Source organism: Pollicipes pollicipes, unplaced genomic scaffold, assembly GCF_011947565.3.
Source record: "Pollicipes pollicipes isolate AB1234 unplaced genomic scaffold, Ppol_2.1 Scaffold_7262;HRSCAF=8765_pilon_pilon_pilon, whole genome shotgun sequence".
Classification (NCBI taxonomy): domain Eukaryota; kingdom Metazoa; phylum Arthropoda; class Thecostraca; order Pollicipedomorpha; family Pollicipedidae; genus Pollicipes; species Pollicipes pollicipes.
Genome location: NW_023597055.1, coordinates 7,257,478 through 7,279,692, shown reverse-complemented (window position 1 = coordinate 7,279,692; position 22,215 = coordinate 7,257,478). Strand labels below are relative to the sequence as shown.

At 51.3% G+C, this 22,215-nt stretch overlaps 1 protein-coding gene across 2 annotated transcripts; it reads right to left on the bottom strand.

Moving 5' to 3' along the window:
* Positions 1–1,259: 1,259 nt before the first annotated feature.
* LOC119113673 (annexin-B12) lies at positions 1,260–21,971 on the bottom strand. Of its 2 annotated transcripts, XM_037237956.1 has the most exons (10): positions 21,720–21,971; positions 19,603–19,720; positions 18,338–19,009; positions 11,389–11,565; positions 7,736–7,940; positions 7,078–7,157; positions 5,886–5,958; positions 4,040–4,213; positions 3,372–3,553; positions 1,260–2,535 (listed from the first exon to the last, which is right to left on the bottom strand). In XM_037237956.1, exons 2-10 carry the CDS (start codon positions 19,699–19,701, stop codon positions 2,479–2,481), a joined length of 1,719 nt encoding a protein of 572 aa, XP_037093851.1. In that variant the 5' UTR covers positions 19,702–19,720; positions 21,720–21,971; the 3' UTR covers positions 1,260–2,478. The 2 variants fall into 2 exon arrangements, with proteins under 2 accessions (XP_037093851.1, XP_037093852.1); XM_037237957.1 differs by lacking the exons at positions 18,338–19,009; positions 19,603–19,720; positions 21,720–21,971 and adding an exon at positions 12,209–12,335 and having other exon boundaries at positions 1,279–2,535.
* Between the last annotated feature and the right edge of the window lie 244 nt (positions 21,972–22,215).

The window sequence follows — 22,215 nt, the reverse complement described above, 5'->3', positions numbered from 1 at the left end:
ATGGTGCGTGAGCAGAATAACGTGGAGGACCACCTGTACCCTCTTTTGCAGCGACGTCAGCTCTACCCGATCAGCCGAATGAGTTCGGACGCCCAGAGAGGGACCAAATGTTTAATGCTTTCTGATCCCTTCCAGAGCTCTACCTGCCGTAAGATTTCATCCACTAGAGCATGCTCAGTTTTCTGATAATGAATAGCTGAGATGTTGCCAGGTGTCTGACAATGCAAAAAGCGTTACACCCTGCGCTTCATTGTGTCACGCAACGTCTTTCTGATTTGACGCAGTAAAAATCGAGCAGTGCTGGGACAACGTAAAACACTTCGCCCATTCCTCGCAAGTCACGCCACACTCGGAATATATATATATATATATATATATATATATATATATATATATATATATATATATATGAACAGTGAATACGGGAACCCATCATAATGTGCTAAACTAGAAAGCTAGACGTGCAGCGTAAGCACATGCATGGAGCATATGCATTTTCTCCAGATCACGGTGAATCCTGTCATTAAAACCAAGTATTTTGGAAAAAAACGGTAAAATAAACTGAAGTTGGCGGCTAAGCACCATCAAAATCGAGCTCGAACATTCCTAGCTAATTTACGGCTTGCCGGCTGGTGCAGGAGCGCAGCCAGAGCGTGGTGAGCGCGCTCGCGCCCCGTAACCTAAGGCGGGAGGGCGGGGGGGGGGGGGGCGTGCTCCCTGTGTCCCGCCCCTTGCCAGCGCTGCCCGGCTGGTCGACGTCATCAGCTGATGGCTGATGACTACCGCCGAGTTTTCCCTTGTTATAAAGGAGTACAAGATATCCTAGCACTCAAAATACATTAATAACGTGATACACAAGTGTAATGATTGTCATGCACGCATCACCCGAGGGGAATGACTTAAACGAGGTCGGCGGCAAGTAAAATTACGCGCACACAACTGCGAGTAGAAATTCATTGGCGCATATCCATATTCCGTGACGCCATCAAACGATGACGTCATGGAGCGCATTTCTACAAATTTCGAAATTTTGTTGTTTGGGGTCGTTTTTGAGCCTTGAAAGCTTACCAATAGTTAAAAGAAAGTGTTTCCCATCATATCTGACGCTTCACCTCAATACCTTCAAATGTGGAGCATTCCCTTTAACCCTTCCAAAGAAAATCTGGCGCTATACGACTCTTGATTACTCAAACCAGAATGCACAGTGCGACACTCGCATTGGCATCACGCCACAACAACCTTGGATCACATGACCCCACACCGCATCGCTCTGACAGCACCCGTCCCAGTCCGTTGGCCTCCTGTACTGTGTTGGTAGCAGTGGCAACCCCTATAGGTAGACATGGGGTTAGAGTGGACGGGCACTTTCCAGAGATTATTTGTATGCGCGTCCATACCTGCGTCCACGGAGTAAAACGATTCATGCCTGTGACAGTCCTAATATTACAGCCATAAGCAGCGGTCACACTCACGCACAACTCGTCGCGCCGTGAAACTCGTCACTTAACTTTCCCATCAGTCTAAACCACCTCTGTCGTTTTGCCATAGCACGATACCTCCAGCCTTAATCAGATTTATGAGGAGCAAAGGTGCGGTAAAATGAATGCACAGCCTTGCCCTCCTGGTTTCATTACAACACGATCGTTTGGAGGCCCAAAGCCGACATGGATAGAGGCGGTACCACCGACCACGGCAAAGGGGGGTGGTGGTACTATCGATCGCGACAGGCAGGGGTGGTACTACCGATGACGGTACTACAGGAGCGGCACTACTGACCGCGGCACTACAGGGGCGGTGCTAGCGATGGCGGTACTAGCGAAGGCGGCACTGTGGTAAGCGAAGTCCCTGCCGATCCTATTAGCACAGGTTTCTGTCATCCCGCACAGGTTGAATGCCGGCCCCTCACCTGTCATGTTGATATTCCCAGCGCAGCAAGCCATGCCGACGGAAACAAGACAACCTTATTTGTTCCTGTATAGTGATAAAGTTTCGAAAAAAAACATTTGCTAATTACATGACGCCGACGCTACTACAGCCAAAGTAAACAAGAGGCGCCAGACGACGGCGGCAGCCCCTATGACGCGTCGCACTGTGGCAGACTGTGACAGTAGCCAGCCACCACAAACGCATACAGAGCTGAACACGAGTTATCCGTCACAGCGGAAGGCAAGCGCGAAGCTACAGCTATCGGTGTACGGGTGTTTTGGCTTTTGGTGTTGTACTGTAACATCCGCAGTAACGGTCGTGGTCCATGCCCATCATGCCTAGAAGAGTGTCATGACTGGCTGAAGGAGGCGAGCCAAGCACCTCTCTCCTTAAGGTGGTTGCAGAAGTTTTTTCCTCCAGCCACGACCTCTGAGCATCAAACAAGACACATTTGAAATTTCACGACACCACAGCTGGAAGAAGGATTTGAGGTGCGACGCGCATCGTTTTGGAAGCGGGCCTCGGCTTGCTCTCCGGCTCGCGATTTTGGAGCTAGTTTCCCTCGATGATCATCACCAGCGCCTTTTTGTAGTCGCCAGACGTCTCCGACTGAAACAGAACATGAGCAATGTGATGCGTAAAAAACAAACACCAGGAAACGTGACACAAGATGTGACATACGAACCTGCCTTCCGTGCCCGCTCAGGTCTATAAGTTGAGAAACGAGTAATCGACTTAGCCACGCATGAAGATCTTCGACCCCATTCGAACCTTTCGCTCAGCATTCAGTGCGACTACGCCAGCCATACTGTCACCACTGCCTCCTGAAGACTACTGCGTGTCGCCATCCGAGTCCAGTGTTGTATGAAGGATCCCCACCGTCCCCCACCCGACAGTTCGATCTGGCTGAAGGCCCCCACCGTCCCCTCACCCGACGGTTCGATGTGGCTGATGGTGCCCACCGTCCCCTCACCCGACGGTTCGATATGGCTGACGGCCCTCACCGTCCCCTCACCCGACAGTTCGATCAGGCTGAAGGTCCCCACCGTCCCCTCACCCGACGGTTCGATATGGCTGATGGTCCCCACCGTCCCCTCACCCGACGGCAGCCGATCGTGAGCATGACACTGTGATGATGCCTTAGGCGTAGTGACTTGGTTTACTGGCATGATCCCAGCTTCGTCAGTGGATGTATCCAAGGCTGGGACCAGCCCATGAGGGGATTGCACCGCACGACCATAATCGGTGTGCCCCTCCACTAGCGTCATATTGCACAATTGTATGACACCACGAAGCAAGATGCGCGCTCAACTTCCTTGCAACGTCACCGCCGAGGCATTGTGCAGGGCCTGTATGACGGCGTAGTGTCCCACATTCTACGACCAATCGTGGGACGCGTCCACACTCCGCCCCGGTGCCGGCCGCGGGCACGCGCCCCCACTCACCGACACGTCCTTCTCCATGGCGTGGCCGTAGCGTCTGAGGTACTCCTGCTTGATGTTGGCCAGGTCGTACTCGGCCCGGGACACGATCAGCCGGATGAGGTCGCCGTCCCGCGTGCCCATGCCCTTCATCGTGTCCCGGATCCGCTCGGCGAAGTAGGCCGGCCGGTTCAGCGAGCTCTTAACTGGGGACAGCGCGTCCGCGCGTTCAGGCAGGACACACGTATCTCCGTGTGGAGCCTTGAGCGAGTGATCAGCGCCGACGGGGAATGTCGGCGAAGGTGGGAACGTGAAGGTCGCTGGCGCTGCGTGTCGCTTCCACAGTGAGAAGTTGTAACCGTATATGTTGAGCTGCCCTGACCAGAGCTGACCTGACCAGAGCTGCCCTCCTCACAGCCAGCCGCGCTAGCGAACCTCAATGGTCCCAGCCAGCTTGGCCTGATATCACATGGCATCACATGACGTGGTGTGCCATGGCGTGACATGACATGACATGACGTGACATGACGACGTGACGTGACGTGACGTAAAGTAACGAGAAGCGACGTGGCGTGCCGTGACGCGGCGTAACCCGCTATATCCTACCCTTCTTCGAAGCCAGCATTACCCACCAATTCTCACTGATCTCGCTCGGTCTAACCCGACCTGGCCTGGGCTCACACGGTACCCACCGACAGCCAGCAGCGCCTGGCGGTAGTCCCCGCTCGTCTCTGAGCTGATGGCGTCGAGCAGGCTCTTCTTGGAGAGCTTCTCGTACTCGGCCATGATGGCGTGCAGCTGGGCGGCGCTCTGCGTCGCCACGATCACCGTGAACGTCTCCTCGTCCGTCCCCCTCTTCTTCTCGCCTGCCGCGGTCAAGGTCGGCGTCGTCAGTGGGCGAACAGAGGTGTTCGCCGTTGGGGCAAGAAGTCCGAGTTCGATCCCCGACAGCAGAAACTTTCACCGGTTCCGGTTTTTGTTAGGATGTGATGACGTTCTTGCGCCAAAACCTGCATGCATCGACAAATGCTTCAGCGGTTATTGGCACGGGGTGAAGGCTGGTCGGCTGCTCTCAGCCGAGGCGTGACAGCAGCCGGCCTCGCATACGTCACCAGATCCTAAGGAAGTCGTCCCGCGTACTGGATCTGTTCCCCTGTTGTTTTTTTTTTGTTTTGTTAGGGCGCCAATTACAGCAGTCCGCCTTCGACCCATGACTCCGAGCTCTGCAATCCCGGAGATCTCAGCACGCGTAACCCGGTGGTCTGTCACCTCAGCACGACCATGGGGAAGGTTTTGACAACATATGTAAATCAGGTGCCTCACGACTTATTCCAATACCGACAGTACATTGTAGATGTGAGGAAGTCACCTTTTAAAGGGAGCGTACCACCTTTTCGTACTGTTCACTTGTGATATCTGACGCGCTCGATTTGATCGGTAATACCAGTTTTCTCGAAATCCTTCTGAGAGTTCACAATTTCTATTTGAAGTAGCCGCTGCTGCGGGAGAAATCCTATTGAACTTCTTGCTCTCCGCTATGAAAATAACACATTTCATTCCATTTGCTCTTTCCAACTTGTCCTCCGTAATGTTTCGACACACTAAATTGTCAAAATGCTTGCGTTATAAATGCTACAAAAGCCTGAAACACTTTTTTAGGGAATTATACCAAACTAAAGAGTTATTATTCCGCGAACTTAAAAGAACGTTCTGCTATGGCTTTAATTTCTCCCCTACGGCGTCGACCATAGTAGCTCTTTTTGAAGCGTACTTTGGTTTTGGGAAACGTAGTATGACGTAACCTATAATGACGCGCTAGCTCAAGCTTCAACCAATGCGCGTCTCGGTAACTGGTCCTTGTCGCTCGCTGCACCAATCGCAAATGTTCACGTGTCGTGAATATATTTATGTCAGTAGAGAGGCCACTTTTAAGTCTGTAGGCCCGCAGTATGCCTATTAAAACAGCTCAAAAGTAGTAACTCTAACCCGCAGGAGCTGATACAGGCCCTCAGCAGGTTCTGCCGCCGTCATGACGACGGCAGTCACGACAACTGCAGCTGTCGCAGACTCGGGATACACCCTGGGGCTTCCAAGACAGGAAGAAGTGTAGTGATGTTACAAGGCGTTGACGGTGCAATTTCGACTCGGAAATAGTCAAAATTTATATCCTCACGTATGTTGATGATGCCGCAGTGGCACTACCCAGTGCTATTATGCAACGTAAATAGTCTGAGGGATTCACCAGAGTATGCTTTTGAAATACGCCCCAAAGCTAGAAATAAAGGTGCATATTAGAGTGTTCGAATTTTGGCTATTGCAACATTCAACAGAATATGCGAATTCCGCGTATGCTTGGATCATGCAATCAGCATTGGAACAATCGACAGCATTATAATTTATATGGAAAATAAAAATCATAACACTGTTGATACCTATATTTATAAGACTAGCTACTAGGATTGCTGCACTGTTCATTGCTTGCCTCAATCCGTGCGGCCGAGGGAATAGACGAGGCTAAACCACAGAAAGACGACGTACCGGCCTTGTAGAGCGCCTGCGCCTGGTTGGCTGCCTTTGCCGGGTCAGCGTGAGGGGACTCATCCCTGTTAGCCTGCCGATTCAGAGGCACACGTCAAGGTCAGGGACAGGGATAAAGAGCACAGCCAGGGAAAGGGCCACAGGTCACAGGTCGCAGTCAGGGACGGAGACACAAGTCACAGCCAGGGATGGCGACACAGGTCACAGCCAGGGAGAGGGTCACAGGTCGCAGCCAGGGATGGAGACACAGGTCACAGCCAGGGATGGCGACACAGGTCACAGCCAGGGAGAGGATCACAGGTCGCAGCCAGGGATGGAGACACAGGTCACAGCCAGGGATGGCGACACAGGTCACAGCCAGGGAGAGGGTCACAGGTCACAGCCAGGGATGGAGACACAGGTCACAGCCAGGGACGGAGACAGAAGCCACAGCCAGGGACGGTGACACAGGTCACAGCCAGGGACGGAGACACAGGTCACAGTCAGGGACGGAGACACAGATCACAGCTAGCAACAGGGATCCTTCTGAGTAAGATTCAGTACCTCTTAGATCAGTTATGGACCCTCCCTGATTACAATTTTGGCTAGGCAGGTGACGCTACAGGGCCGTCGATTTGGGCAAGAGGCTTTCAACATTTTGATGGTCAACAAACATACTTTCGCCTCCATGCCTGCCGGGAGCGCCGGAGGCGCGGGGGGGGCAAGGGAGGCAGTTGTGCCCCCCCTTCTGCACACAAACAGGGTCAGTCAAAGGGCCAGGGCGGGCCTAACAGTCGACCTGCGGACCATCAGAAGCAAAGTAAGCCCAGGAAGCATCTTCCCTTGATCATGCGCCACGCAGGATTGCCAGAAGCTGTAAGAAAGTCTAGTTAAAGAGCCTAAAAGTGGATGTCCAAGAACACGTTCGTTTTTCTTTCTAGTGTCTTTTCACATCCCTTTTCAGAAACATCTCCGCTCGCTTCATCGTGAATGCTGAATGCGTATGCATGAGAGGAACTGCACCAAGGGAGTCGCCGCTTGGGTAGCTAAATGGTTTTACGAGTCTGTTCTTTTCATTAATCGCCACACACTACGCGTCAACTTCTGAAACGTTATGGATAAAGCTGTATCTCCTCAAGGCATTTCAGGTCATCCTACGCATGTGCGCCATCACCGCCATGAGTGCGGACTGAACGCCGCCGACCCGTCCCACCTGTAAGATGGCGGTGAGAAGGAGCTTGAAGTTGGAGCTCGCCTCGGAGCGAACAGAAGACTCCAGCGGCCTGCTGTACACTGGCGGCGAGCGGCATCAGGTTAGTGGCGGTACAACTGTCGGTGTGCGTGTGTGCGTGCATGCGTGCGTGCGTGTGTGTATGAGTGGGCGGGGGGGGGGGGGGGGTACTGGCAGCGAGCACCCCACTAACAGACGCAACTGAAAAAGGTTCAATTATAAATGTTGTTGTTAAAACCAACTATGCGCCATACGTAACTATACTGTAAATGACAAAGGTTCAGTTTCTTGAGCATACGGAACACAGAACTATAGCGGGCGCATTCACAATGTGGGAAAGAGACAGTTGAAGATACAGCAGATGCAACAGAATATACAACATGCTCCGCGGCACGGCACCGCGGTAAGCGCATCGCAAGCGCGTCATGAAAACCTCCATGGGTCGTGTGCGACCCAGCGGCCAGACCCTTAGCCCTTGGTACTCTTAGCCACAGCGTGAGGAGAGGAGGTCACGTGAACGATATCACGTGCGATGTAGAGCATCGAGCGTTCACAGTCGCGTTTTGTAACGCTTCCCATGACGCTCAGTTACGCCATGGCCCGGGACTGCCGCCCAGCAACGCAACAGCATGGCGCTCACTGTGCTCGTAGGCGGCCTTGATGCCGTTCAGCTCCGCGTTGGTGTGCGTGCAGAGCGTCTCGAAGAGCGTGTCCTCGTCGGTGCCCGCGCCTGACATGGCCTCGTGCAGCTCCTTCGCCAGGTATTCGAAGGGCGGCGTCATCAGCGACAGGATCACATCTTCGAAGTTGCCGCCCAGCTCCTTCCCCAGGTCCTTGGTCAGATCCTGGAGAAAGGGGAAGGCGAGTGACGTCACTGGTTCCCGTCGACAGCCCTAGCTGGGCAGCCGCCGTCAGTGGCGGAAAATTCGTTGTTCTTAATGATTGGTGAGTGTTCCACCCTTGGAACATCTTTCAAAAACATGCTCTGGCGAGCCCTCAGAATCTGTTATTTGTGTAAAAAGTACTGAGGGGAGGCGGAACTGGTTCACCAACAGGATAGTATGTGCAAATGAGTTCACTTAGTTTCAAGTTCCAATTGCGCGACCAACATTTCACACCCTCACTAGTGTGTTTCTGACGCCTTGGACGATTCCAGCGCACGAAAGATAATTGCTGCTGTAAGTTCATGGCCATTACGGATGGTTGTCAGTTTCCACACCGCATGCGAAGTGTGGATAACGGTTTGCAAGATGTTAAAGTAGCCCTGCTCGGCACATGATTGCTATTTTCCTCAATATATTGCGTAGTAATAATCGCAGAAGGGTATTTCAACTCGCACCGAATCGTCTGCTCAAAAACGGTGAAAAGATTTGACTGTTTATTAATATCCGGCATTGGTGGCATGTAGGCAGCGAAGAAATGAAGTGTGTCATTTTGTACCTGTTATGTCTCATGTGTCTTATTGGTAGAAATAAAACATTAATGCCTTCCATGCTGGTCTTGTAACACTTTGCAAGCAAATAATTGGAGAAGCGAAGCTGAAGTGATGAACAACTGATTTAAAATCATGAGTATGGGAATTAAAAAAATGTTATGCTTATGCCATGTTAACAGACCAAAAGCACAGTTCTTAGATCAAGTTTAGAGCCCAATGTTCCTCTTACAAACATACTGTTGGAGAGTGCGGCTCAATCTGGCTATATGCACTGATAATTGTGCTGGTTGGTTACCAATGCAATTAAGCAAAGCCAGAGGCCAAAAATTAGACAGGTGTTCACCATGGTATTTGCCATGTTCCACTTAACATGTCAAGACCACTTGTTTGAAATCTATCATAATAATCATAGCATGAACACCCCATGTTGGAACAGATGGTGAAATGCAGCAGTGATGTGCAGTTCGATGATGGCTGCCATTCAACATTATCAGCAGCTGATAACCCCAAGTTTTCAGTAAACACATTTTGTTCCATGTGCCTTATCTGTTATTGGGCTGATAAAATGCTGACAAAAATGTTCCCTCATGTCTATGCTCACCTTTGCATGTTTAAAACTGGTGAGGTTCAGTTGAAATCATTAGAAATAACACACATTTTGCGGTATGGATGTAGGAACTAAAACGTAATGCTGTACTCCTATGATCATTCCTCACCTAAAACTCTGTTTACTCAATTGGGTACATGTGCCTAACTTACTGTTTTATCCATTTTGCTTTGCCAGCACAGTAAGCTGTGAAGTCTATACCAAAAATTGTGCTGGGTAATTAGTGCACTTGAGCCATAAGTACATGGACCAGAAATGGGCCAGGATTCTTACCAGGGTGTTCACAATAATATTCTCAGGTAGTCATTGCTGGATTTCCCAAAATATTGCATAATGACTACAGAAGAACATCAGCATTACATATTAAAACAACCAGTCAAAATAGTATCATAGGTTACCATTTGACTTAAAAATCTTTAAGTAATTGGCTGAAACACTCAACTGAGTGGATGTTGTGATTGGTTCATATTGCCTTTGAGAGTTGTCAGTCAGACTCTGATACAAATGTCATCATGATAGTCTGTGGTTGCTGTTCTTGACAAGCTCTTCCAATGTGGGGCGCAGATCTTTTCTGTAACTATTGTGCAATATCTTGGCAAAACCCAGCCATAACATGTTCAGTGGAACATTGTGAACATCCTGCAAAGCATTGGCACAATTCCCAGACTCCACACATGGCACAATTGTAGATAATAGTCCAGCACAATTGCTTATGCAATGACCTATGCTTACATTGTGTGGTGGCAAAGCAAGCTGTACAAGGTGGTAAAATAAGCATATTTACCAACACAATCCAGCAAGAAATCAGTACAGTATTCTTTGGTTTACCACGAGTGCACGAATGAGTTAATGATGTGATGATAATGGTTCCGAGCGTGGGCAATGTGTCAGTCAATGCAAGGCAAAGCCAATATGCTTGGGATGAAAATATTTTGTGGCAGGCGAGTCAAATGTATTCATTTCATCGCATTATACTGCTATCCACAGTGCTTCTGGTGGTGGACAAAGGTTACATTTGCGTGTTGATGAGGTATGAATGTTATTATCAGCTATGAACGCTTTCAGTTATCACAGCGCGGTGCAGGCATTCGGCGAGAAGCGAGTTGGCGAAACATGTCACAAAGCCAGCGGATATTTCGCAGGTGTACACCTGCCTCGTTCAAGCAGCCCTGGACTTAGCTGGCATCTATGTAAACTATGTTCCCCAAAGCCAAAGTAGCCGTCGAACAGGGCACCTGGCTAAACGCCATACGGCAGGCATCAAAGCCATAGTGCAGCGTATCGTTGAATTCGCATGAGATTGACCGCATATTTGCATATATTGTTCCTCAATCGAGGGTTCAAGGCTCCTGTGTAATGTACTGCACCAGGATACTTGCGAATTGGTGAACTGAGACTTTCACATGACATACACGTTGGAAACAGTCAAACAGATAGGAATTTTGAATTTGACAGTGACGAAGAGCAAGTTCCAAAGATATTTGGTCCCGTCGAGGAGGCCAGTTCGAATCAAATATCAGAACTTTTCGGAAAGATTTTGAGAAAAGGTAGGGAAATGCAAAACGGCTGGACACTCCCTTTAACGATCTGACGATTTACCGACACATGCAACTCTTGCGACTATTAGCGTCACCAACACCCACGCCGGTCGCCGCATTAGGGTTACATCAGGGTCATTAGGGTCACCGGGTGTCTGGAGAGTGACGAAGTAGCTGGAAAGTTACGCGTTGTGCGGGATTTCAGCCCAGGTTCTGGAAATTAGAGCTGCGATTTCGCTCGCCGAGTTCCCCCCGGCGGACGCGGAAGCCGCAACCGGCAGCAAAGAAGCAGAAGAAATAGGGCGGATCCAGAACACAACCAAGGGAGGGGGAGGGGCACACCCGGCTTGGGGCTAAAGTACAATATCTTCTTCTTCCAATTTGTCAAAACTCGTTTCCAAAACTTTCAAAACTTCTTCTTCTCTAATTACTTTCCAATCCGAGCCATTGAAGGGCGTGTAAGCCCCGGGATGAAACGGGCTATCACATTTTAAGACCTAAACAAAGGCGCAGCTAAGAGTAACCCACTCTGAGATGCATGAGGAAAAAACAGCAGAGACCACAAATACTACGAACGAAAGAGCCGGGAGAAGAGGCCAGACAAACTGACGTGACGTTGTATCCCCGTTTTCATGGACAGGAGAGCGGTGTGCGCGGAACTCCCCTCCCCCGCCCCTCTGACGTCGCCAGTCCGTCACCCACTCCCCCCTCACCTTGCCGTAACCAGACTTGTACTGGACAGCGATCTGCTGGCGCTGGGCGTTGCTCCTGCGACACAGAACGTCGATGATGGCCTGCTCGTTCGTGCCGAAGCCCTTCATGGCCTTGCGCAGGGCCGCCGCGTCCTCGGCGGCGTTGAAGCCCGGAGCCGCCCGGATGGTGCCCTGCGACTGAGCACGCGGGGACGGTTAGCATGGCTGTGTCCCGGTCAGAGCGAGACTGGAGCACTGACGGAGTTCTTCTGAATTACACTGATAGGCTCCACTTGAAGAGGAAGCAGAAAATAACGATGGGCCTTCTTGCAGTTCAGAATGTGGTGACCCTTGGTCAGGCCAAGTGTCATCAAATTTCACAAATTCCAATATTGTTTGCAGACAACTCAGTTCTCAGAACCTACTGCACCAATCGCTGCGAAACCTTCACTTACGGACGTGCCATACCTAATTCTCTGATAAAGTTGAAAGTTTGGTAACCCTAGGTCAGGTCAAAGGGCATCAAGCTTCATAAATCCCAAAAGTATTGCTGGCAGATGACCCAGTTCTCAGAGCCTACTGCACCGATCGCTACCAAACCTCCACTACAGTGTCCCATACCCAAATTCCACATGCTGCTGAAAATTTGGTGACTCTAGGTCACGTCAAAGGTCATCAACTTCCACAAAATTCTAAAACTCTTGCTGCAGACGGCTCAGTTATTGGGACCGACTGCGCTGCGTGGCCGCGTTATCCACACAGTGGCCGCGTTATCGGCCGGCTCGGCTCCCCGCTCCATGCAAAGCAGCCTGCCACGCCCCCGCCGGCCGCGCCAACTGACCTGGGCCATTGCGAAGCTTGCGGCGGCTGTGTCTCACTGCGTTCAACCGCACGCCGGACACACCCACCGCCCAGCGCGGCAACAGATCGCAGCTTGCAAGAACCCCTTCGCGCCTGGCTGCCGCCAGATGGCGGACGCCCGACGCACGGCCGGGCCGGCGATGCGGCGGCAAGGTGCACCCGTGCAGGCACGAAACGTTAATTACGAAACGCTGCGTGCGGCAAACGTACGTCACCAATGTGAAAGCGGATTATCGGCTATAATGGGACAAGTATTCCCGCAATAGCAACTGCGACCGTGCTATCGGCTTCAAGTACAACCTGTCAGTTTTAAAACGGGTCTGAGCAGCAGCCACTCAGTCCTCGTATCAGCGGTCTGGGCGGCTGCCGGCCGGCCGGTCGATACTTGGCCAGAGTCCATCAACGAACCCCGTACGTTAGGAGCAACATCGTCCAAACCGTTTAAAACACAGCGCGTGTGCATATGTGTGAAAATTATCGATATTTGCTGCTTATTCTTTGATTTCCGGGACTGATATTGTGAAGCTTTCAATGCCCTTGACAGCGGTCTGCGAGACAGGCGGCCGCGCGGCCGGGTCCAGTAACGGAACCCACAGCAGGCTAGGTGCAAGACCGGCCAAAACGGTGCAAACATGGCACGTGTGTCCGTGTGTGCAAATGTTTGGGTTGAGCCAAACGTCTCACCACTTTAAGGGCCCAGACCACGCACTACGAGGCGCAGCTTCGGCTAGATCGCTCCAGGCCCACAAAGGGACTTCTCTGCAGCTTAGATACAAGACCGGCCAAAACTGGCGTTCTTTTCGAACGTGCCGAACGCAGGACGTGTGCGCGTGTGTGACACACGGAGACATGTGTTCACCATTCTATTGCTTTGATGACTGAACGTGCCATTGTAAAAGCCCCTATGCAGCTGGGACCAGTCGACTGAGAATTACCGGGTCCAATAACGGACCTCCTGACAAATAAGGTCCAAGACAGCCCAAACTGGTATAAACGTAGCACACGTGCGTGTATGCGCAAATGCCAGAGCTGTCCGACCGTTTCATCGCTTTCGGGTCCCAACTTACGCATTATGAGGCGCAACTTCGGCGCTTCAAGTCCAGCATTGGACCTACCAGCGGGCTAGATGTCAAAGCAGCCAATCGGCACGAGCGAGACGCGTGTTGACGCATGCCAAATATGTAGACATGCTTCGACCACTCTATCGCTTTCGGGAATGGAAATGTCAAGCTTCTGCTTCAAAGGTGCTGTGAGTGGCATGCGGCCGCCCGGTCGAGGATCACCCCATTTCCTAAAAGGCACCACCCTTTACAGATTAGATGCAAGATCGTCCAAGCGCGTAACAGGATGGCTTTAGCTCTCCCCCTCCCCCTCCCCCCGCCCCGCTACAAACACACTTTGAGAGAGGAAATGGGCAAATTCGGGATAAAACACGAGTGAGTTTTGGGGAGGCGAGGTTTTCAGAATTTTGCACGGTTCAACCTCCGCCCTCTCATTGCAATGTTCGTCACTGCAGGCACACGCGTGTTCGTTGGGCCCATGGCGTTGCGTATTACCTACATTGTTATACAGAAACCAAGGTCATGGCGTGGTGAAACATGATAAGTAGGGATTTCGTGTTCCTTTTAATTGGGTGTGACATCTTTCTGCAAATGAAATAATGCGAGTGTGCGTACACTACCACCGCGATGGCGACCTACATAACCAAAGCCATGCCGAACGGAGTCGCTGAAGGAAGTCGTCTTCGTTATGTCACATGACGAAATTTCGTCACCGCCTCTGGCTCTGGCCGAGCTGGATGAAATCCGTCCCCTCCTTGCCACGCTCGGTGCTCTCAGAGGTGCTGTGTGGAGAAGGCCTACCCCGGTCAATCCGGTCCCCGGCGCCCCCCCCCCCCCCCCCCGCTTCGCTTACCAGACGGCACGTTCGGCCAAGGTCACCGTAAGCTGACATTTGGCACTCGGCGGCTTGTTGCAGGGGTGACTCTTTTCAGAATCGGTTTGGGAGAGGACGGAGCGCAGCCAGTAAGGTTCACCAAACCTACCCCAACATTTGTTTGTACAGTCTGGCACAGTTTGGGTGCTCTTGTATCTAACTTGCGGGAAGGTCCGTTGTTGGACTCAGGGCAATTATCAACAGGCCGGCCGCTAGCCGCCCAGACCACTTGTACAATGGCATGTTCAATCTCCAAAGCGATAGAGCGGTCGACACATGCCTCCATATATCATATGCGTGCACACGCACCCTGCTTGTGCCGCTTTGGCCCGTCTTGCATCCAGACTGCGGGGGAGGTCCCTCACTGGGCCTGAAGTGGTCTAGCCGAAGCGCGGCGCATGTTTTGACTGTCGCTCAGACTGAGCTTGGAAGTGGAAGTTTAAACTGCAAGGCGATAGCACGGTCGCAGTTGCTATTGCGGGAGCACTCATTCCATTGTAGCCTCCATTAAGCTTTTCATAGGCGACGAACGTTTGACGTACGCAGCGCTTCTTCATTGGCGTTCCGCGCCTGCTCGGGTGCACCTTGCCGCCGCATCGCCAGCCGGGCGACCGCCGGCCCGTCGGCGTCCGTTCCAGCACACGGCAACAAGCTGCACAACCAGTGGCTGGCGGCGCCCGGAGGGATGACGTGCAGCGTATTTATTCCGGTAGATATGAAAACGCCACGGGTGGAGAAAATCTGCTGCAAGGCTACCAAACGACAGAAGTTTTCTTACTGGGCTGCTACGTCCGCGAAATACCAAAGGTAAGCATTATACTCCGCTACTGGTGCGCGACGCGGTAGCAGCCAAGGCCTTCAAATGACGGCGCAACAGCGCATTAGCAACACAGTCGTAGGTTTAATCAGGTTTGAAGTCAAAGCAGAGATCAGGAGGCAATGCTGAGAGAGGTGGGCGAATCGCACGTGGTCAAACTTCAGCTACCCTCAACTGTGCGGCCCTGATCAGATTATCACCACGGTATCACCCAAACTAAAAGCTTGGAGTTTGATATGAAAGGCGCTCTTGCCTGTCACGGTCAATGATAGTGGGGAACAGTGAAGAGGGTAGATACAAAATAGCACGTAGTGATTCCTAGATGACTCATTAAAATCTAACCTACATGGGTATAGCTTCACAAAACACAAAATAAGCTAGGGAAGTTGGGCTGAACAATGAGAAATAACCCCAATTACCACCAAATTACGGCAAAAATAGGTCTATCTACGGATTTATACCGTTCTCCTCTCAGAGTTCGGGGGAAAGGCTCTTTCAGATGGCTATTTAATGTTACCTGAATTTATCAAGATGGGTTTTTCAGTTCAAACCCCACATAAAAATGTGGAACATTCCAAAAGGTGGGACACTTTTGGAGCATACCACCTTTGGTTGGGATACTATAGTTGTAGCGACTACCGTCGTCATGAAAACGGCAGAATCTGCTGAGGGTCGTTATCAATTGTTACTGGTTAGAGAAAACGCCGTTTAACTGTTTTAACCGGCACATTGCCGGCCTATGGCTTAAAAGTGGTGTCTCTTCTGGCATCACTGACGTCAGTACAAATGGACGTTTGTGATCGGCACATCGGGCGATAAAGGCCAGTTACCAAGAAACGCATTGATTGAAGTTTGAACAAGTGTGTCACTTAAGACCACGTGATTCGCTGCATCACGTGGTGCGTTTCGAAACTGTGCTTGACGCCATGAGGGAGAAACCAAACCCATAAGATAACGCTTCCTTGAATTCGCGGGAAAACAGCCTGGTGTTTGCATATCGTTTTCTCTAAAAAAAAAATGTTCAAAACTTTCTGAGCATCTATTTCACAGGCATTTTGACAAATTGATGTGTTGCGATGAGTGCAGGGCACACACATCGGAAAAAGCAATGGAAATGCAACGCATTACTTTCATAGTAGGAAGCCCAATAGATTTTTCCCACAGTAGCGGCTACGCCAAGTCAAAACTCGGAGCTAGTAATAAGGATTTCGAGAAAACTGGCATCACCGATCAGATGGTACGCGTCTGATATAGCAATGAGTGAAAAGTGAAAAAGGGAGCTCTACCCCCTCTGAAAGAAGTTCACGTTTTAGGCGGACAATTTTGAAACGTCCACGACAGCAACAATCAGAAATGCCCTCATGCTACAACAAAACTGTGCGTTTCGCCTGAGTGTCGTTGGGTGCGGGCATGACTGAATGTGAACTTTTTCACAAAGGGGACGACTTTTTCGGTGGCTTCCACGCAGATACCAGCAGCCTGAATTCACATGAAGTTTTTCACCAAAATGGCTAAGATAATTTTACGCGCCGGCAGTGCGGTGTACCCAAGCCCGAAATCAGAAAAGCCCGGTTCGAACCCCAGCAATGCGAAGGAGAAAGCATGAATGGTCAAAAGTCGAACGCCGGCAGTCGTTTTCAGGGTTCAGTAACACTTGAAGACGGCCGGAGAATGAATCAGCCGAAACGTTGCATAAAACATTAAAAAAAAACCAACGCACCAAGCCAGGACGGCTGTCCAAAACAACATTTGCATCTGTAATTACCCATTATCACTGTAACGGCGTACAAACACCGCACTTTGTCTTTTGCGCTCCATTGTTCCAAGGTTCTGCTGCCCGACGATACATGGCATTAAAACTCAACTTTCAACTGCCTTCGCCATTTTCAATTATCACCGCTAACCATCAATATTCGTGTCACTCGATGTCACTTGAGTCATTACGATTTAGATTTCGTTTTGATATTCATCACCTTCATTTAAACTATTTGCTGCAGGTAAGCTCATTTACCTAAGACGCGACTTTTTTAGCGGTTTTGACGCACAAAACGAAAACCAACCAGCCATTAGAATCAATTATCATGGCAGAGTTTGATGCTATTTGGAAGCCAGCTTGAACTCACTTTGACACATCATAGTCGATGGGCAAACATGAGCGTTTTTCAAATACCTACGTGGCACGCATGGCTGTCGAGTGTTGCGCCCGGTAAGAAAGTTCTGCCGTATAAAAATAGAAGAATGCAAATATGAAAATTGAATGGTCGAAATCCAGACCTGTCTCGCTCTCCGGAAGTATCAGATACTCCTATAAGCTAGGAGAGATCACCTTCTCGGCAAGGTCGCCATACTTTGCATGAGATCCCTCCCAATACTCAGCCCTGAAACTATCCTCGCGCCTACCACGTACCTGGACTTTTAACACAATATACCTCACTTGTATGTACACAATATGACAAAACACGTCGCAATACGTTTGAAAACATTGAGAAAATTTCGACGACCGTTGAAATCAAGGCCAGTTTGATTATTGCAACCGGCGTAATAGTTCCTGAGATCTCGTCAAGGAGTGAGATCTAGGGACTCCCTATTCCGTGCCCAATAATATGGGGAATAGGGAGCCTGCTCCGAGTAGGGTTAAACTACAAGCGATGCATAACTATACCAACCTGAAAAACTTGTGCCGATTAGCAAAGGACGAATGCATGCTCTGAGGCAGCAGAGTCGTCTTGGGTAAATGGTTGACGGGAGGTGCGGGCCAAGGGTCGAATAACCAATCTTCTCCCCAAATGTGTATTTCTCGACGAATTTAGCCCACTGGATTTCAACCAATGGCCACGTTCAGACTAAACTTTTGCATCATTTATCAACCAATCAGATACGAAATAGCATGACGGTAGCTACCAATAATGCCAGAGAACGGTACACATTGTTTAATCTTCACATTTTCCTACGTTATGTAGTTATGAAAACATAATTTCCATTTCATAACCATAATTCACTGTAGTGAACAGAAGTGTCCCTTTATCTTCAGTTGATGGCTCCATTCCTCTAGCTTAAAAAGAAAGCGGGCCACGTTCGGGAAGACACCACCTTTCGGCGTGTTTTGGGGAAGACTTGGCCGTTGTCTATGCTCAACTCCAAACATATTTTGCGTAACTACGCGCCGGTATGTAATATTTGAGTAAAAATGTTGGCGGGTGAGACAGGCATTCGATAGTTCAGTCCAGCATTAGCGGGTCCAGGGCCTTCATAAAAGGATACCAATCGACACCCTGCCCAAAGCTAAGACGTGTGTGCTGTATGAGGATGCGGGGAACGTTCACAGCATTGGAAATGCATTCATTTTGTAATACTAACCTTTTCCATATAGGTGCGATTTCCTGGCTGGTATGGCCCAGATCCACGACTGATCCCATATCCTTGGGATCCAGGTAGCGGATTCGGGTTTCCTGCGACTTGGCCAGGATAAGCACCTACTTGACCAGGATATCCTCCCCCTTGGCCAGGATATCCACCTCCTTGACCTGGATATCCTCCTCCTTGGCCAGGATATCCACCTCCTTGGCCTGGATAGCCGCCTCCTTGTCCTTGTCCCCCTTGCCCTGGATATCCTCCTCCTTGACCAGGGTATCCACCTCCTTGGCCTGGATAGCCACCTCCTTGTCCTTGACCACCTTGTCCGGGGTATCCACCTCCTTGGCCTGGATAGCCACCTCCCTGTCCTTGACCTCCTTGTCCGGGGTATCCCCCTCCTTGGCCTGGATAGCCACCTCCCTGTCCTTGACCTCCTTGCCCAGGATATCCACCTCCTTGGCCGGGATATCCTCCTCCTTGACCAGGATATCCGCCTCCTTGGCCTGGGTATCCGCCTCCTTGGCCGGGATATCCACCTCCTTGGCCGGGATACCCACCACCCGGGCCTGGATACCCGCCCGGCTGTGTCGGGTAGCCATATCCTCCCGGCGGTCCCGCAGGCCCGCCCTGCCCCGGCTGCGCACCGGGGTACGGGTACCCGGGCGCTTGCTGACCCTGCAACAGACCAGGGATACCCTCAGACAGCGCGTGAGGTGCGACGGTCTGCACTTAAGGCCGCCCGACCGGCAAGTCGATTCGTTTGCAGACACAGGAAACAATGTTTGCGTTTCAAACCACGTGGCACGCTTTGCGGCTGGCGTGCGCCGTGCCCTTTCTGTTACTTTCTGTTCGGAAAACAGAAAGTAGCTAAGTGAGTTTTATCGTATTCGGGAAAAAACACACGTTGAACGATGGTGAATGCTGGATGAGTCATGGAACGCGCAAGACAATAATGTTGAATGAGTGACTGAGTATACTAAGAGACCATGACCCGGACCTTCAAGATGGCGGCGCAGTCGTGACGCGCCGCATGATTCTCACGAGCGGGCCTTGTCGTGGGCAAACCAATGCATTTCCGTGCTCGCGGAGCACACGCGTTCGCAGCGGCCTGGGTTTTCACAAGTGGGCGTGCCAGGGCGCCGTGCACCGTCGGCGGTGGTCGCGTCCGCCGGTTCGGGGTTATCGTGTACCGCGGGGGGTGACACCCGCGGGCTCGAGCGCGGGTGGGCCGCGTCTCCACGCACTGCAGCCCGGCAGTACTCACGTACGGGAGCTCCGTAGGCGGGCGGTCCTCCCGGGTAGCCCGTCTGGCCACCCGCCGGGTACGGCGGGTACCCGCCCTGGCCGCCGTACGGGTTGTAGCTCATCTCAGCGGCGTCGGGTCGTCTGAAAGCGCGGACGACACCACGGGCTGCTCAGTAAAAGGGCGCAACGGCCGCAGGGTATAGCGGCACTGGCCGCTGTGCGGGCGGTCCAGGCTGACATCCGAGCCACGCTATGGCCCATAATCGGTGATATGACGATCGTCAGCGCTGACGTTCCGTAAGGTAAAAAGAGCAGCCACGTGCTTCGCGTCCTAAAAAACAAAAACAATGAGGTACGAAGACGACTTTCTTAGATGGTGCCACATGTCTTGTTTTCGCGATGGACTACCTGCAATTGTCGCTTCGGAGATATGCGCCCAATATCGTCAGGACGTAAATCTCACAGGACCTGTAGAACAAAGACGGCTTTTCTCTACGATGTGGCACCGGTACCCAGGAACGTGCTCAGGTTCTTGCTTGGCCGTACGTGAGGACCGTGACGGATCCAGAGAATGGGAAGCACGGGGAAGCACGGGAAGCACAATGGGAAGCCCTCTTCTCCTTTGAGTCTCGAAGCGTCTCATAGGCTCCGAAGGGGTCCGTAGCCAGCCGAAGAGCCGCAGTTCCTCAACACAAAACGCAGCATCATTGGACGTCTTTGGGCTTCCAGGCGACCAGGAACAGTCGGAAGTGTTACTAAAGGCCCCACGAGTAGACAACACTTATTCTTCACTGATTAAAAGAGCGGTGATGGAGGGGTTTCAAGACTCATTACGCTTTTAAGAGGCCCTACGCTGTTCTCGGGGCCTCATATGTCAACCCTCAGGGTCAACCCGATCGCTACGGAGGTCATCACATTGCCTTGATTTATTTGCATTCGCTCGGAGGGCCCTGCGCTTTTGTCGGGGCCTTTTCTGCTAGCATGTCGAGGCACTCTTGTCGATCAGGGGTCTTCCAGTGGTTCTTCCCATTCGCTCGAAAAGCTCTTTACGCTACAGCCGCGCGCCCCATATTAAAACCTGTCGGGGTATTCTCGATTCTTCAGTGGCCTTTCACGTTGGTCACCGTTCACCTACCGACACACTCGCGATATGCTCATGGGCCCTCTACAATGGTGTAAAGCAAATTTCCTGCCACCTATGGAATGCTCCACGCTTTTGTCGGGGGGGGGGGCACATCTGCTGTTTTGCTCGGTCACACTCGATCATGCTCGGGCATTCTCGATTATTCGGGGCCCTCCACATTGGGTTTTGGGTACTCCCTACTTGAATGAGGGCCCCACGCTCTTGCCGGGGGGCCCATCTTTAAACCCACTCGGGCACACTTGATCGTTCGGGGGCCCTCCATGTTCGGTTTTGGATACTTCTTACTTGAATGGAGTAAAAAGAATGCTCTTGTCCGCGGCCCCATTTGTTACGCTCTGTTACGAGCCGATGACTTGTTTACGGGTGATTGTCGGACATAATTTTACGTCCCGCCGGCGTTGTGTGTACCATTTTCGTTGGTTTTTGAAGATGACACTTATATTACTTATGCATCACGTTCTTAATACACTTCCAATGATAAAACATTTTGCACCCGTTCATAACATTCAAATAAAATTGTACCGGACATTTTGCGCTCCTTCATCTTAGTCAAAGCAAATGAACTATGCTTTAGACTCAGCGATCAGCCGATCATATCGACCTACTGACTAGCTGTAAATCATCTATGAATCAAGTTCGTGCTTGATTTTTTAGGGAACTGAACAGTCACATTTAGTTCACTTTGCCTTGTTTTCCCGAAATCCCAAATGACAGGATCCATCAAGATGTGGAGAAAAAATGAATAAGCTCAAAGTATGTGCATACGTAACACGCGTGATTTTCCAGGGCTGCGCACAGTAAAATGGGTTACAATACACAAATTTCATACCCAAGATCTTAAAATCTGATGGCTTGAATACGGAGATATTTTGGAGGGGCCCAAACTTTAGGGGCACCACGTTGCGTGCCTCCCCCTCCTTGACGAAATCCCGGATCCGCAACTGCGTAGAGAACGCATCCGGTTCACGCGTACGTTGTGACGGTCCCACTGCTTACCTTGAACCGGACGGATATTCTCGTAGCCACCAATTTGCGTCGTCACAGCCTCACTCGTCTCCGTCTCCGCCGCCGCCGTCGCCAGAAGTTCCCGCCTGTTTCAGCACCGCGCCTACGGCCTTCGGCGTGATCACGTAACTGATAACGATAACGTCAGGGCTGTGCTCCGAGGGACTGCTAGCGTGCGCGTGGTCCCCTCGCCCGGCCAGCACGCTGCGCGACCAGTGTAGGCAGTCAGGTCGGGGTTGTTTGGGCCGCGGCCCTGGACGGCGCCAAGCTCTCAGCTGTCGGGCGGCAGCTTGCCAACAGGTTGCTACTCTTGCCCATAGATGGCAGGCACGGGTTACACGGAGGCAGTGTGGGCGTTTGGCAGTGGCCGGAGGGATGGCCGTGACTGGCCGCTGGCTGGTCAGAGGAAGCTGATATAACAGAGTGCAAAGCGTGTCCAGGTTGAACATGTGGTTTTATTTCGGAGCATTGGCGCGCAATGACAGCG